General features: G+C 40.0%; 1 protein-coding gene across 1 annotated transcript in view; it reads left to right on the forward strand.

Annotated features, from left to right (window-relative positions):
* Nucleotides 1–16,278, forward strand: part of PTPN20 (protein tyrosine phosphatase non-receptor type 20) — a 133,517-nt gene that overhangs the window by 26,460 nt on the left and 90,779 nt on the right. Inside the window, exon 2 of the mRNA XM_041731215.1 lies at nucleotides 2,952–3,104. Coding sequence (XP_041587149.1) covers nucleotides 3,060–3,104 — 45 coding nt within the window. The 5' untranslated portion in view covers nucleotides 2,952–3,059. The remainder of the gene's footprint in view (nucleotides 1–2,951; nucleotides 3,105–16,278) is intronic.

Consider the following 16,278-nt stretch of genomic DNA (forward strand, 5'->3'; position numbering starts at 1 on the left):
ATTTATCTTTATATTTCTGTATTTTTTCTTTAATTTTCTGTATTTTCTTTCTTTTTTTTTTCTTTATTTTGACCTCAAAATTGAAAGATGCTTGTGGCAGAAATGAAATTCTGGGATGACAGTTATCCATCAGCATTTTAAAGAAGTCATTCTATTGTCTTCTGGCTTGAATCCTTTTTGCTAAGAAGTATCTTGCAATTTTCCTTTTTATCTAGATACCTCTAAGATTTTTTTCTTAATATCTTTGTTTTTCAGCACTTGGACTGTGATATGTGTAGTCCATATCCCTTCCCGCTACTTGGGGTTCTGAGCATTTATTTGAATTGTGATTTTTGTATCATATTAATTATGGAAATTTCTTAATTATTCTCTTTTGGTGGCTTCAATTATACAGAAATTAGGCCATTTGATAATGTTCTATGACTTTTGAATGATCTGATTTTCACTCATCTGCTTGTTTCATTTTGGGTAATTTATATTTACCTATCTTTTACCTATCTTGAAGCTTAGTTTTTTTCTCCAGCTGTGTTCAGTCTTCTGAATAGCTCAATTTAAGAAATCCTTTATCTCTGATACTGTTTTTATTTCTAGTATTTCCATTTGATTTTTTAAAGTAGATTCTGCCCCCCTCCTAAAATTTTCCACCTGCTCATGTATGTTATCTACCCTTTTCCACTGATTCTTTAACATTGTGCAGTGACCTATTCCTCATTTTAGTCTGAGACTTCATCAAAATCACCTTTACCATCCACATTTCTACCAAAATTCTTTTCATGGAGACTTAGGTGTTCTCTAAGAAAGTGGAAGCTTTGTCTATAGCGCTCTCCTTATCTTCCTGAGCTCTACCAGAATTGCCTTTAAGTGTCCTTTCATGGCAGTCTAGACCTTTCCTGGTGTGTACCTCAGACTCTTTCAGCCTCCACACATTACCAATGTAGCAGCACCCCTACTTCTCAGTACCAATTTTCCTCTTGGTGACTTGAGGCTGCTACAACAAAATACCAGAAACCAAGTAGCTTAAACAGCAAACATTTATTTCTCATAGTTTTGGGTGCTACAAGTCCAAGATTAGGGTATCAGCATGGTCATGTTTTGGTGAGGACTCTTCCAGGTTGCAGACTGCCATCTTTTTGTTGTATCCCTCACATGTTGGAAAGAGAGCTGTACTTGGCTCTCTGGTCTTCTTATAAGGGCACCACTCCCATTAACAAGAGTTCCACTCTCATGGCCTAATTACTTCCTAAAGACCCCACCTCCAAATACCATCACATTGGAATTAAAGTTTAAATGTATAAATTTTGGAGGGACACAAAAATTCAGTCCTTTGTAGGTAGAAACCAGGTGCAACCTTTTCAGAGTCTTCTCTCAGTGAGGTCATACAGAATGTACTTAATTCCCCCAGCAACAAGTTGTCTTGTTGTCTACCAAGGAAGCTCACCTGAGGCTAGGAATTGAGGGTCTTTCATGGGAGTCAGTCATGGAAGCACACAGTATTTGTGTAACTGATGGTGGTCACTAAAATTCCACATACCCATAAAGAAATCAGGTGTTCAGCGTACACCACATCATTTGTTCTGTGTAGGCACAATAAGCCAACTCTTCTCATTTAGGGAAAGTTTTCCCAAGCAATTTCCCAGATGACAGCCAAGGGCCACCCTTGTAAGTAGGTTTTTCTAAATGTAGCAGCCTCAGACCTGCTACATCAACTCTTCTCTGTACACATAAATAATGTGTGTATGTTCATGACTGCACCCTTTAAATAAATAGTTTCTTGGGTTATATTACTCAAGGTCTATTTTTTTAATAAATTTATTTTTTATTGGTGTTCAATTTGTCAACATATAGAATAACACCCAGTGCTCATCCCGTCAAGTGCCCCCCTCAGTGCCCGTCACCCATTCACCCCCACCCCCCGCCCACCTCCCCTTCTACCACCCCTAGTTCGTTTCCCAGAGTTAGGAGTCTTTCATGTTCTGTCTCCCTTTCTGATATTTCCCACTTATTTTTTCTCCTTTCCCCTTTATTCCCTTTCACTATTTTTTATATTCCCCAAATGAATGAGACCATATAATGTTTGTTCTTCTCCGATTGACTTATTTCACTCAGCATAATACCCTCCAGTGCCAAGGTCTATTGATTAAAGGGTACAGGAACTATATATTTTGAAATGGGCACTCTTTTGTAATTACAGACATATTTCCTAAAAAGAGAGAGGAAGGTAAGAGGTAAGATAAAAAGCAAGAACAGCCAGATGAACAAGCAGATGGACCCGATGTTGAGGAGGTTTGAAGTAATGTGCCAAAGCAATTTATGTCATGAATGAAACAGAAGATTGTTTATTTTGGCACCTAATTAGCAGAAACATGTAATTTTACTAAGTCTAGGATTTAAACAATTAGTTGAAGGTACAATTCTCTACATAACTGAATAATCCTTGGCAGAGCCTGTTAACGATCATCATATCGTGTTAAGATGACATACTACCTATTTGCCTTACGTACATGTTTCAAATAATCTTTATTAAGATCCTATATCTCAAAGTTTTAAAAAATATGTTTCAAAATTAACTTTTAGATTTCAACTACAGTAATCCAGTATCATTTGCAGGTAGCTAATGGAGAGGATGTGGACAAAAAATATTCTAGGTTTTTAACCAGTGGAAACAACATAACATGATTTTATAGGCCTATTATGACAAAGATTAGAAGAGAAAAATATGCTATTCTATCTGAGGATTTTTGATAGCTTGAACATGAACTACTTGAAGACAGGGTCTGTAGTAAGTTCTTATCCATTCAATGTTGAATCCCCAACACCTGGTTTAGCATAAGTGTGGCATTAAAAGAGTTAAAACACTGAGTGACAGTGACTGATTAAGTATCAGTAATAATCTGTTAAAGCTGTGAAAACTCGAGTTGTCTAATAGAAATTTGCATTGTGTGTTCAACCAGGTGAACAACAGTTGTGTGCGGGCCCCAGGATCTAATCAGTCCTTCTGCCTGACTCTTGGGGCACAAAGCTTAGTACCTGCAGAAGCCTTTTACCCATCTCATCTGGGAATGGGGACAACATGTCTGCACCCAGGAAGGCTACAGCAGAGTCTGGTAAGTTCTCATGCCTCGTACACTTTGGGGGGTGTGAGGAGCAGGAGGAAGCAGTACAGTGCTTCTCAGACTATAAATACATGTGGGAACCACCTGTGACTTGTTAACCTGCAGATTCTGATTCACTGGGTCTGTGCAGAAATGTAGGATTGTGCACATCTAATAAGCTGTCACACTTAGAATAGTGAGGATGAGATTCTTGTGTTGTATTTTATTCTTTCCAAAGAATAACATTTTTCCAATTATGTAAATGATATGTTATATATACAGCATGTAATGTAATTGTATATATTGTAATAAATATAACATTTATTGCAGATAGTCTGGAAAATACAAACAAGCACAAACACACAAGGAGGAAGGCTTTTGGTATATAATACTAACACAGTGTTTTAATGAGATGCCACTGTCTCCAGGTGACCCATACTGTCATTGTCTTGTCTCCGACATTAGCAGCTTGCCATGATTTTTCAAAGTTTCTCTTAGACCTTTCCTCATTCTTTCCATGTTCAGCTCAGCAGCTGCTCCCTCTTCTCTCCTGCCCTCCTTGTCCTCAGTGTTGCTCCCTCCCTCAGAGGGCTAAGCCAGAGCTCTACATAGGGCAGTCCTTGCTGGGCTATTTCTCTGGTCTTGCAGCTCTGACTCCAGGAGTCCTTCTGGTCTTGTCTACATCCTGAAGGACCTAGAAGCTGCTTGATTTCTCATTGTGATACTACTTATCTCAGCACATATGTTGTTTCCAGTTTTTTTCTTCTATCATAGACATTACTATTGATAATATGTTGACATTGACAGGTTCTATTCTTGGGTTGAATTCTGTCTTTATGATAAATTTTCAGGATTGGGATCCTTGAGCTAATGAGTCTGAATTTTACAATGCTTTTGCTCTCTATTGCCACATTATTTTCCAGAAAATGTTAATCTTATTACCAGTAGTATACCAGTTGAACTGTAACCCCCCTTTGGTGTTGTTATAGCAAGAAGATAATTTAGTTGCTATGAAATGCTATCTTGAGCCTCCTTTTCTCTTCCATTTCTATGATTACGGCTTAGGACCATTTATTTCATTTTGTGTAACTTGATTTTTAAAAAATCTGCTTGCTGCTTTTTCCTTTTTGAGATAACTCTGAACTAATGGTTCCATCAATTGTCTGTCTTCTGACCTTCAACTTAAGAATCTGATAAAAAAAAGAATCTGATCAAATTATAAATCTTTACTGGAGTCTTTTTAAATAGAATTTTAAATCTGTTTTTTTCCTATTTTATGTCCCAAACACTCCATTCCTTTATTTTAGATTTTGTGAAAAGGGCCAAAACAGTACACAAAAAGATAGTTGAGGCACTGATTTACTTAAGACCTTTGCAATTATTATGCAAGTGACCAAACTGGGTGGGTTTCCTTAAAAGAAATTATAATGAAAGTAGCAATTGTCATATTTTTTTGGCAGAACTTTTTAGATTCTAAATATATATGGTAATTTATAGCTTTGTTCTTTATTGCCACCTAGTCAATGGTGTCTTTTCTCAAGGAAAGAGTATGCTTCACAAAACTGAAAAGTTACACATGTTGGTGGATTTTTTAAAAAGATTTTTTTATTTATTCATTTGAGAGGGCTAGAGAGCACAAGCAGTAGGAAAGGCAGAGGAGAGGGAGAAGCAGACTCCCTGCCAAGCTGGGAGCCCACCGTGGTACTCGATCCCAGGACCCCGAGATCATGACCTGAGCCAAAGGCAGATGCTTAACTGATTGAGCCACCCAGGTGCCCCTTTATCGATGGATTTAAAGTCCACAATAAGAGACACAGAGCAAGAACCAGGTTACTTTAAATGAATTAAAATCTTTAGCCACAGACATAGTCCCAAAATCACTTATTAAAAGCATTTATAGTTTTCATGGAATTCCAGCTGGAATTTTTATTCTCTTTTCTGGGCTTCCTTAAGCCTTTATTTATATCCTTATCAGAGTGCTTGTTTTATTCTCTCACATTATAGTTATTTCTATGCTTCCCTATTGAAGGAGAGACTTCTGGAGGATAAAAATCGAGTCTTTCTCTGGGAAATGAACTAGGCGTGGTGGAAGGGGAGGTGGGTGGGGGTGGGGGTGACTGGGTGATGGGCACTGAGGTGGGTACTTGACGGGATGAGCACTGGGTGTTATTCTATATGTTGGCAAATTGAACACCAATAAAAAATAAATTTGTTAAAAAAAATAAAAAATAAAAAATGATCGTTAACCACCCCCCCCAAAATCGAGTCTTTTCTCTCTGCTTAAGCACACTCAGTGCTTTGTATATTGTATATGTTTAATAAATGTTGGTAAACATTATTACAGAGTTGCTTTTAGTGGTGGAAGAAAGCAGAAAATAGAAGAGGTACTACTGATCTGTAGTTTCTATAATATGTTGTCCTTTAAGAAATGACAGATTAGCAGATTTGATTTGTGGCAGATTTCTATTACCAAACAGATAGTTTGTGAGCCCTTAGGAAAGGATAAGATGATCTTTAAGAACTGAGTTTCACTAAGAAGACAGGTTAAACCAGCTTCTAACTAGAGCAGTCTAGAGCAGCCCTGGATCAAGAAGAAGCTTTCCTCATCCCAATAGGGTAAATGCTCTTCTTCCTGGCCACTCTAAGATTAGGATGACCCAAACTGCCAAATCCTAGGAAATTCTTTCCTTGGAGCACCTGGTGGCCATAGAACCTCCCCTGGAATCCCATTGCAAAGCAGAATAGGCACTTGAACTTAGCAATGCTTGCTGATGTCAGAAGCCATCCTTCTATGACTCTGCAAGTGGTAGAGTACTTGGGAGATTCATTTACTTGTTTGACTAGCTTACTAGCCATTTACATGTCCCATTGGCAAAGTCTGTTTGACGATCCTCAGCCTTCTTCCTGTTTTAGGCTCCTTAAAACCCAACCACAGTGACCTGAAATTTCTGGTCATCTTGTTGCATCAGGCCCACTAGAATGTGCATTATACAGAATGATGTGGGACCTGAGCTAGCTCATCCAGGGTTCATATTACTCTCTGTTAGTTCCTATGTATCCTAGAAGAGAACGCAGTTCTCATTAGAGTAAATGTCGATGCCAAAACAGAACACTGGGTTTTTTGTGCTAGTTCACCTTTAGTTCTTGTAGTCAAGAACTATATACCTGCTTTCCCTAGGTGTTTCTTTCTCACCTTCCTACACATGTGTCTGAGAAAGAACAACATCTGTACTTTGTACTTTTTAAGGCCTCTGAGTCCATGTCCACCTATCAATAAGCCAGATAGGGTATTTAGAGGAGTCACTGGAAAGTACTTTTGGTTTTGTGCCTCGTGTGAATACAGTGACAGACTGCATAGCTCCCAAATGCTGAATCAATGTACAGCAGGCTATGAAATCAGTCTATGTATCTTTTATAGTAATTATGTCCATCACTCCTAGTTCTCTATCTAGAACCATCCTTACCCTGGCCATTGGTTGAGGAGTCTCCATCCACAAGAAGGATGTATAGGATATAAATACACCAGGAGCTGATCCTAGGCCTCAGCTGATAAGCAATGATCACCATTGGGAAAATCCCACAAGCAACCTAGACTTGCTCAACTCCCATGAAATCTCTATCATGTTACCCTTCAAGAAACCACGTTCTGGATTCTTCCTGAATCACTGAAGTAATAAAGGTTACCACCTCTCTACTACTATAAGTTTATTTGTTCACATTCTCCCTGTCTTTTATTTTTCCTGACCATCCCCATGTGCCCATGGATATTGCCATGCACCAGCACTTTCAGGACATGCTCTACAAACAGCCTTCTCTAGGCCTGCTCCAGGGCCTGAGCCAAGGAAAAAGGCTGGGCACCGAAGGAATGCATAGGAACTTGAAGCTTAGACTTTGTTAGGGACGGAATTTCAGACTGGGCAAAAAAGGGGACACCTTGCCTTATCCCAAGGCTAGGGAATCTAGGAATGAGTAGGTTGGGACAGCGGATGTTCTGTCCATCCTGGTGCTTTTAAACATTCACATCTGTGCCTAAGCCACACATGAGCACCCATAAAAATGGGTCTCTGATGTCTTTTCATTTTTCATGGGCCTCATTAATTTATGGCCTTATATGCCTTGTATGACTTACTCCTGCTTTCTATTTCATATTTCATTCCTTGAACTGATGCCTAAAACACCTTTTCCAGTTCTGACCTATTGTTTTTCTTCTTTGATTCTGATTTGGACTCTTCTTCTGGCCAAGGGATTTTCATAGTTTTGAAGTAATCAAGAATCCATGATGAAAGGGCACTCCCCCACCATCCCAACAGAAAAGCTTTCCACATTGCCCAACACCTTGTATTTGTCCATCCCACTTGGTCATGGTGAATATTCTTAATGTACTGTTGGATCCTATTGGCTAGTATCTTGTTGAGGTCTTTGCATCTGTGTTCATCAGGGATATTGGTCTATAATTCTCCTTTTTGGTAGAATCTTTGGTTTTGGAAGTAAGGTGATGCTTCCCTCAGAGAACGAGTTTGGAACTATCCCATCTCTTTCTCTCTTTCCAAACAGCTTTAGTAGAAGAGGTATTGTTTCTTCTTTAAACGTTTAATAGAATTCCCCTGGGAAGCCATCTGGCCCTGGACTTTTGCGTCTTGGGAGGTTTCTTTTCTTTTTTGTTTTTTAAATAAATTAATTTTTAATTGGTGTTCAATTTACCAACATACAGATTACACCCAGTGCTTATCCCGTCAAGTGCCCCCCTCAGTGCCCGTCACCCATTCACCCCCACCCCACGCCCTCCTCCCCTTCCACCACCCCTAGTTCATTTCCCAGAGTTAGGTGTCTCTCATGTTTTGTCACCCTCACTGATATTTCCCAAACATTTCTTCTCCATTCCCTTATATTCCCTTTCACTATTATTTATATTCCCCAAATGAATGAGAACATATAATGTTTGTCCTTCTCTGATTGACTTATTTCACTCAGCATAATACCCTCCATTTCCATCCACACTGAAGCAAATGGTGGGTATTTGTCGTTTCTAATGGCTGAGTAATATTCCATTTGATCCACATCTTCTTTATCCATTCATCTTTCGATGGACACTGAGGCTCCCTCCACAGTATGGCTATTGTGGACATTGTTGCTATAAACATCAGGGTGCAGGTGTCCCAGCGTTTCATTGCATCTGAATCTTTGGGGTAAATCCCCAACAGTGCAATTGCTGGGTCGTAGGGCAGGTCTATTTTTAACTCTTTGAGGAACCTCCACACAGTTTTCCAGAGTGGCTGCATCAGTTCACATTCCCACCAACAGTATAAGAGGGTTCCCTTTTCTCCACATCCTCTCCAACATTTGTGGTTTCCTGCCTTATTAATTTTCCCCATTCTCACTTGTGTGAGGTGGTATCTCATTGTGGTTTTGAATTGTATTTCCCTGATGGCCAGTGATGCAGAGCATTTTCTCATGTGCGTGTTGGCCATGTCTATGTCTTCCTCTGTGAGATTTCTCTTCATGTCTTTTGCCCATTTCATGATCGGATTGTTTGTTTCTTTGGTGTTGAGTTTAATAAGTTCTTTATAGATCTTGGAAACTAGGCCTTTATCTGATACGTCATTTGCAAATATCTTCTCCCATTCTGTAGGTTGTCTTTTAGTTTTGTTGACTGTATCCTTTGCTGTGCAAAAGCTTCTTATCTTGATGAAGTCCCAATAGTTCATTTTTGCTTTTGTTTCTTTTGCCTTCATGGATGTATCTTGCAAGAAGTTACTGTGGCCGAGTTCAAAAAGGGTGTTGCCTGTGTTCTCCTCTAGGATTTTGATGGAATCTTGTCTCACATTTAGATCTTTCATCCATTTTGAGTTTATCTTTGTGTATGGTGCAAGGGAGTGGTCTAGTTTCATTCCTCTGCATGTGGATGTCCAATTTTCCCAGCACCATTTATTGAAGAGGCTGTCTTTCTTCCAATGGATAGTCTTTCCTCCTTTGTCAAATATTAGTTGACCATAAAGTTCAGGGTCCACTTCTGGGTTCTCTATTCTGCTCCATTGATCTATGTGTCTGTTTTTGTGCCAGTACCACACTGTCTTGATGACCACAGCTTTGTAGTACAACCTGAAATCTGGCATTGTGATGCCCCCAGCTATGGTTTTCTTTTTTAAAATTCCCCTGGCTATTCGGGGTCTTTTCTGATTCCACACAAATCTTAAAATAATTTGTTCTAACTCTCTGAAGAAAGTCCATGGTATTTTGATAGGGATTGCATTAAACGTATAAATTGCCCTGGGTAACATTGACATTTTCACAATATTAATTCTGCCAATCCATGAGCATGGAATATTTTTCCATCTCTTTGTGTCTTCATCAGTTTCTTTCAGAACTGTTCTGTAGTTTTTAAGGTATAGATCCTTTACCTCTTTGGTTAGGTTTATTCCTAGGTATCTTATGCTTTTGGGTGCAATTGTAAATGGGATTGACTCCTTAATTTCTCTTTCTTCAGTCTCTTTGTTAGTGTATAGAAATGCCATTGATTTCTGGGCATTGATTTTGTATCCTTCCATGATGCCAAATTGCTGTATGAGTTCTAGCAATCTTGGGGTGGAGGCTTTTGGGTTTTCTATGTAGAGTGTCATGTCATCGGTGAAGAGGGAGAGTTTTACTTCTTCTTTGCCAGTTTGAATGCCTTTAATGTCTTTTTGTTGTCTGATTGCTGAGGCTAGGACTTCCAGTACTATGTTGAATAGCAGTGGTGAGAGTGGACATCCCTGTCTTGTTCCTGATCTTAGGGGAAAGGCTCCCAGTGCTTCCCCATTGAGAATGATATTTGCTGTGGGCTTTTCGTAGAGGGCTTTTAAGATGTCAAGGAAAGTTCCCTCTATCCCTACACTCTGAAGAGTTTTGATCAGGAATGGATGCTGTGTTTTGTCAAATGCTTTCTCTGCATCTAATGAGAGGATCATTTGGTTCTTGGTTTTTCTCTTGCTGATATGATGAATCACACTGATTGTTTTATGAGTGTTGAATCAGCCTTGTGTCCCGGGGATAAATCCTACTTGGTCATGGTGAATAATTTTCTTAATGTGTTGTTGGATCCTATTGGCTAGTATCTTGTTGAGAATTTTTGCATCCATGTTCATCAGGGATATTGGTCTGTAATTCTCCTTTTTGGTGGGGTCTTTGTCTGGTTTTGGAATTAAGGTGATGCTAGCCTCATAGAACGAATTTGGAAGTACTCCATCTCTTTCTATCTTTCCAAACAGCTTTAGTAGAAAGGTATGATTTCTTCTATAAACGTTTGATAGAATTCTCCTGGGAAGCCATCTGGCCCTGGACTCTTGTGTCTTGGGATGTTTTTGATGACTGCTTCAATTTCCTCCCTGGTTATTGGCCTGTTCAGGTTTTCTGTTTCTTCCTGTTCCAGTTTTGGTAGTTTGTGGCTTTCCAGGAATGCATCCGTTTCTTCTAGATTGCCTAATTTATTGGCGTAGAGCTGTTCATAATATGTTTTTAAAATCGTTTGTATTTCCTTGGTGTTGGTAGTGATCTCTCCTTTCTCATTCATGATTTTATTAATTTGAGTCTTCTCTCTCTTCTTTTTAATAAGGCTGGCTAATGGTTTATCTATCTTATTAACTCTTTCAAAGAACCAACTCCTGGTTCTGTTGATCTGTTCCACAGTTCTTTGGTCTCGATTTCATTGAGTTCTGCTCGAATATTAATTAACTCTCTTCTTCTGCTGGGTGTAGGATCTATTTGCTGTTTTTTCTCTAGCTCCTTTATGTGTAAGGTGAGCTTTTGTATTTGAGTTCTTTCCAGTTTTTGAATGGATGCTTGTATTGCGATGTATTTCCCCCTCAGGACTGCTTTTCCTGCATCCCAAAGATTTTGAACGGTTGTATCTTCATTCTCATTAGTTTCCATGAATCTTTTTAATTCTTCCTTAATTTCCTGGTTGACCCTTTCATGTTAGCAGGATGGTCCTTAACCTCCACGTGTTTGAGGTCCTTCCAAACTTCTTGTTGTGATTTGGTTCTAATTTCAAGGCATTATGGTCTGAGAATATGCAGGGGACAATCCTAATCTTTTGGTATCAGTTCAGACCCGATTTGTGACCCAGTATGTGGTCTATTTTGGAGAAAGTTCCATGTGCACTTGAGAAGAATGTGTATTCAGTTGACTTTGGATGTAAAGTTCTGTAAATATCTGTGAAATCCATCTGGTCCAGTGTATCATTTAAAGCTCTTGTTTCTTTGGAGATGTTGTGCTTAGAAGACCTATCAAGGGTAGAAAGAGCTAGATTGAAGTCACCAAATATAAGTGTATTATTATCAAAGTATTTCTTCAGTTTGCTTATTAATTGGTTTAAATATTTGGCAGCTCCCACATTCGGGGCATATATATTGAGGATTGTTAAGTCCTCTTGTTGGATAGATCCTTTAAGTATGATATAGTGTCCCTCTTCATCTCTCACTACAGTCTTCGGGGTAAATTTTAGTTTATCTGATATAAGGATGGCTATCCCTGCTTTCTTTTGAGGACCATTTGAATGGTAAATGGTTCTCCAACCTTTTATTTTCAGGTTGTAGGTGTCCTTCTGTCTAAAATGAGTCTCTTGTAGACAGCAAATAGAGAAATAGAGAGGAGAGAAAGAAGGAAAGAAAAGAGAAGAAGAAAAAGGAAAAAAGGAAGAAAAAAAGAGAAAGAAAGAGAAAGAAATGGAATAAAAGGTTGGGGGAAGCAATCAGAAATCAAAAAGCAAAAAAAAAAGAAACACGGGGGAGTATCTTCTGATTCTGTATATTTTAAGTCCCTTGACTTCCCCTGGAACTTGTCTGTCTAGCTGGTCTTCTGGGGGAGGGGCCTGCTGTGCTGATTTTCAGGTGTTAGCACTTGGGGGAGCTGCTCTGCTCTGCAGCCCTGGATTCAGCTCCCGCAGTAACCCCGGGGCTGTCTGCAGGGCCTGGAGGCTCCGGGGCGGGGCCACTGATCTGCTCAGCTCGGGGCAGGAGCGTCCTTGCTGTCCTCGGCCCTCCCGGCCTCTGCCTATCCCGGGGGAGGCCTGATCCTGGGCTGTGTCCCGGCGCCCTGTGCCCGGGGCCTGCGCTGTTGGATTCGCGCTCCCGCCCCCAGCCCCCTTGGCGTAGCCGCCGCCCGAGCCCCTCCGAGCTGCTCCGGGTCCCGCCGTGCGTGCTGCAGCCCTTAGGGAGCTCGGCGCATCTCCCCGGGGCGCAGGTGCCTGTTAGTGTCCCCGGGAGCCCGAGGGCATCCCCGCCCTCCTGGGTCCTGCTCCACCTCCCTGCAGCCCCTTTCCGCCCGGGGAAGGTTGGTGCAGCTCCTGCTCCTCCGTGACGGGGCTCTCCTGTCCTGGGGACACTCGCCCCCGCCTCAGCCCGGCTCCTCGCGGGGCCCCTCCCCCTTGGAGGCCTTTTGATTCTTTATTTCTTTTTCCCCGTTTTCCTACCTTGATAGAAGCCGAACTCTTCTCACTGTAGGGTTCCAGCTGTTCTCTCTTTAAATCTCAGGCCGAATTCATAGATTTTCAGGATGATTTGAAGGTCATCTAGGTAATTTGTTGGGGACAGGTGACTTGGGGACCCTACTCTTCCGCTCTCTTGCCCCTCCTCCCCTCTTGGGAGGTTTGATGACTGCTTCAATTTCCTCCCTGGTTATTGTCCTGTTCAGGTTTTCTATTTCTTCCCGTTCCAGTTTTGGTAGTTTGTGGTTTTCCGGAAATGCATCCATTTATTCTAGATTGCCTAATTTATTGGCATATAGCTGCTCATAATAAGTTTTGAAATCATTTGTATTTCCTTGGTATTGGTGGTGATCTCTCCTGTCTCATTCATGAATTTATTAGAGTCTTTTCTCTCTTGTTTTTAATAAGGCTGGCTAATGGTTTATCTATCTTATGAATTCTGTCAAAGAACCAACTCCTGGTTTTGTTGATCTGTTTCACAGTTCTTCTGGTCTCCATTTCATTGAGTTGCTCGAATCTTTATTACCTCTCTTTTTCTGCTTGGTGTAGGTTTTATTTGCCGTTCTTTCTCCAGTACCTTTAGGTGCAAGGTTAGCTTTAGTAATTGATTTTTTCCAGTTCTTTCAGGGATGCTTGTATTGCGATTTATTTCCCTCTCAGGACTGCTTTTGCTGTATCCCAAAATTTTGAACATTTGTATCTTCATTCTCATTAGTTTTCATGAATCTTTTTAATTCTTCTCTAATTTCCTGATTGGCTCTTTCATCTTTTAGCAGGAGGGTTTTAACCTCCATGTGTTTGAATTTTTCCAAATTTCCTCTTGTGATTGAGTTCTAGTTTCAAAGCATTATGGTCTGAAAATATGCAGGGGACAATCCGAATCTTTTGGTATCAATTAAGACCTGATTTGTGACCCAGTATGTGGCCTATTCTGGAGAAAGTTCCATGTGCACCTGAGAAGAATGTGTATTCAGTTGAGTTTGGATGTAAAGTTCTCTAAATATCTGTGAAATCCATCTGGTCCAGTGTATCATTTAAAGCTCTTGTTTCTTTGGAAATGTTGTGCTTAGAAGATCTGTCGATTATAGAAAGCGCTGTGTTCTAGTTACCAAATATAAGTGTATTATTATTGAAGTATGTCTTAACTTTGGTTATTAGTTGATTGATATACTTGGTAGCTACCACATTAGGGGCATAAATATTCATGACTGTTAGGTCATCCTGTTGGATAGACCCTTTAAGTGTGATATAGTGTCCCTCTTCATCTCTTACTACAGTCTTTGGGATAAACACCCCAAGATTGCAAGAACTCATACAGCAATTCGGCAGTGTGGCAGGATACAAAATCAATGCCCAGAAATCAGTAGCATTTCTATACACTAACATTGAGACTGAAGAAAGAAATTAAAGAGTCATTCCCACTTACAATTGTACCCAAAAGCATAAGATACCCAGGAATAAACCTAACCAAAGAGGTAAAGGATCTATACCCTCAAAATTACAGAACACTTCTGAAAGAAATTGAGGAAGACACAAAGATATGAAAAAAATATTCCATGCTGATGGATTGGGAAAATTAATATTATGAAAATGTCAATGCTACCCAGGGTAATTTACACATTTAATGCAATCCCTATCAAAATGACATGGACTTTCTTCAGAGAGTTGGAACAAATCATCTCAAGATTTGTGTGGAATCAGAAAAGACCCTGAATGACCAAGGGAATATTGAAAAAGAATACCAGAGCTGGGGGCATCACAATGACAGATTTCAGATTGTCTTACAAAGCTGTAATCATCAAGACAGTATGGTACTGGCACAAAAACAGTCACATAGATCAATGGAACAGAATAGAGAATCCAGAAATGGCCCCTGAACTCTATGGTCAAGTAATTTTTGACAAAGCAGGAAAGACTATCCATTGGAAGTCTCTTTAATAATAATAATAATAAAAATAATAACAGTCTCTTCAATAAATGGAGCTGGGAAAATTGGAAAGCCACATGCAGAAGGTGAAAACTACACCATTCTCTTACACTATACACAAAGGTAAACTCAAAATGAATGAAATATCTAAATCTGAGACACGAATCCATCAAAATCCTAGAGGAAAACACAGGCAACACCCGTTTTCAACTTGGCCACAGTAACTTCTTGCAAGATAAATCTATGAAGGCAAGGGAAACAAAAGCAAAAATGAACTATTGGGACTTCATCAAGATAAGAATCTTCTGCACAGCAAAAGAAACAGTCAACCGAAAACTAAAAGACAACCTATAGAATGGGAGAAGATATTTGCAAATGACATATCAGATAAAGGGCTAGTTTCCAAGATCTATAAAGAACTTATTAAACTCAACACCAAATAAACAAACAATCCAATCATGAAATGGGCAAAAGACATGAAGAGAAAACTCACAGAGGAAGACATGGACATGGCCAACACGCACATGAGAAAATGCTTCACATCACTTGCTGCCAGGGAAATACAAATCAAAACCACAATGAGATACACCAGTGAGAATGGGGAAAGTTAACAAGGCAGGAAACAACAAATCTTGGAGTGGATGTGGAGAAAGGTTAACCCTCTTGCACTGTTGGTGGGAATGTGAACTGGTACAGCCACTCTGGAAAACTGTGTGGAGGTTCCTCAAAGAGTTAAAAATAGAACTGCCCTATGACCCAGCAATTGCACTGATGGGGATTCACCCCAAAAATACAGATGCAGTGAAAAACCGAGATACCTTCCCCCCAATGTTTATAGCAGCAATGTCCACGGTAGCCAAACTGTGGAGGGAGCCTTGATGTCCATTGAAAGATGAATGGATAAAGAAGATGTGGTCTATGTATACAATGGAATATTTCTCAGCCATTTGAAAGGACAAATAACCACCATTTGCTTCGACATGGATGGAACTAGGGGGTATTATGCTGAGTGAAATAAGTCAATCGGAGAAGGACAAATATTATATGGTCTCATTCATTTGGGGAATATAAAAAATAGTGAAAGGGAATAAAGGGGAAGGAGAGAAATGAGTGAAAATATCAGTGAGGGTGACAGAACATGAGAGACTCCTAACTCTGGGAAACAAACAAGTGATAGTAGAAATGGAGGTGAGTGGGTGGTTTGGGGTGACTGGGTGACAGGCACTGAGGAGGGCACTTGATGGAATGAGCACTGGATGATATTATGTTGGAAAATTGAACTCCAATAAAATAAAAATAGTTTTAAAAAAGAATGAGTTCAAGTCCCAGCAAAAGGAAAGGCAAAAGAGACGCCCACATCAGGGAATGTTCTGGTGAAATTTCCAAACACAGGGAGAATATCCTAAGAGTTTCTAGTGAGGAAGAATAAAGCAATTCACAGGTAAAGAGAAGCGCCTTCAAATATCATTAGCTTATCAGATTATCTCAGTGGAAGCCACAAGAAAGGGTTTCTCAGACATGAAGTGTTGTCACATTTATCTTCAGTGTAAAACAAAGGAATCGAAGGGAATGGAATAAGGAAGTAGGGATGTCAACCCTGGAGAAGAGAACCTAACAGTAGATGCTACACCACCCTGGCAGCGTGCCAAGAGCTGTTGTGAAGGGAAACGTTCTGTAGTGCTCCAGAGTGCAGGAGTGCAGTCAAAGATTACACAGGGAGACTGGCCGGACTTATTAATGCCCTGTGCTATTTCCTGATAAAATCATGATTGTCAGAGGCAGGCCTATATGAGTTTGAA

This window comes from Vulpes lagopus, chromosome 2 (assembly GCF_018345385.1).
Source record: "Vulpes lagopus strain Blue_001 chromosome 2, ASM1834538v1, whole genome shotgun sequence".
NCBI classification, from domain to species: domain Eukaryota; kingdom Metazoa; phylum Chordata; class Mammalia; order Carnivora; family Canidae; genus Vulpes; species Vulpes lagopus.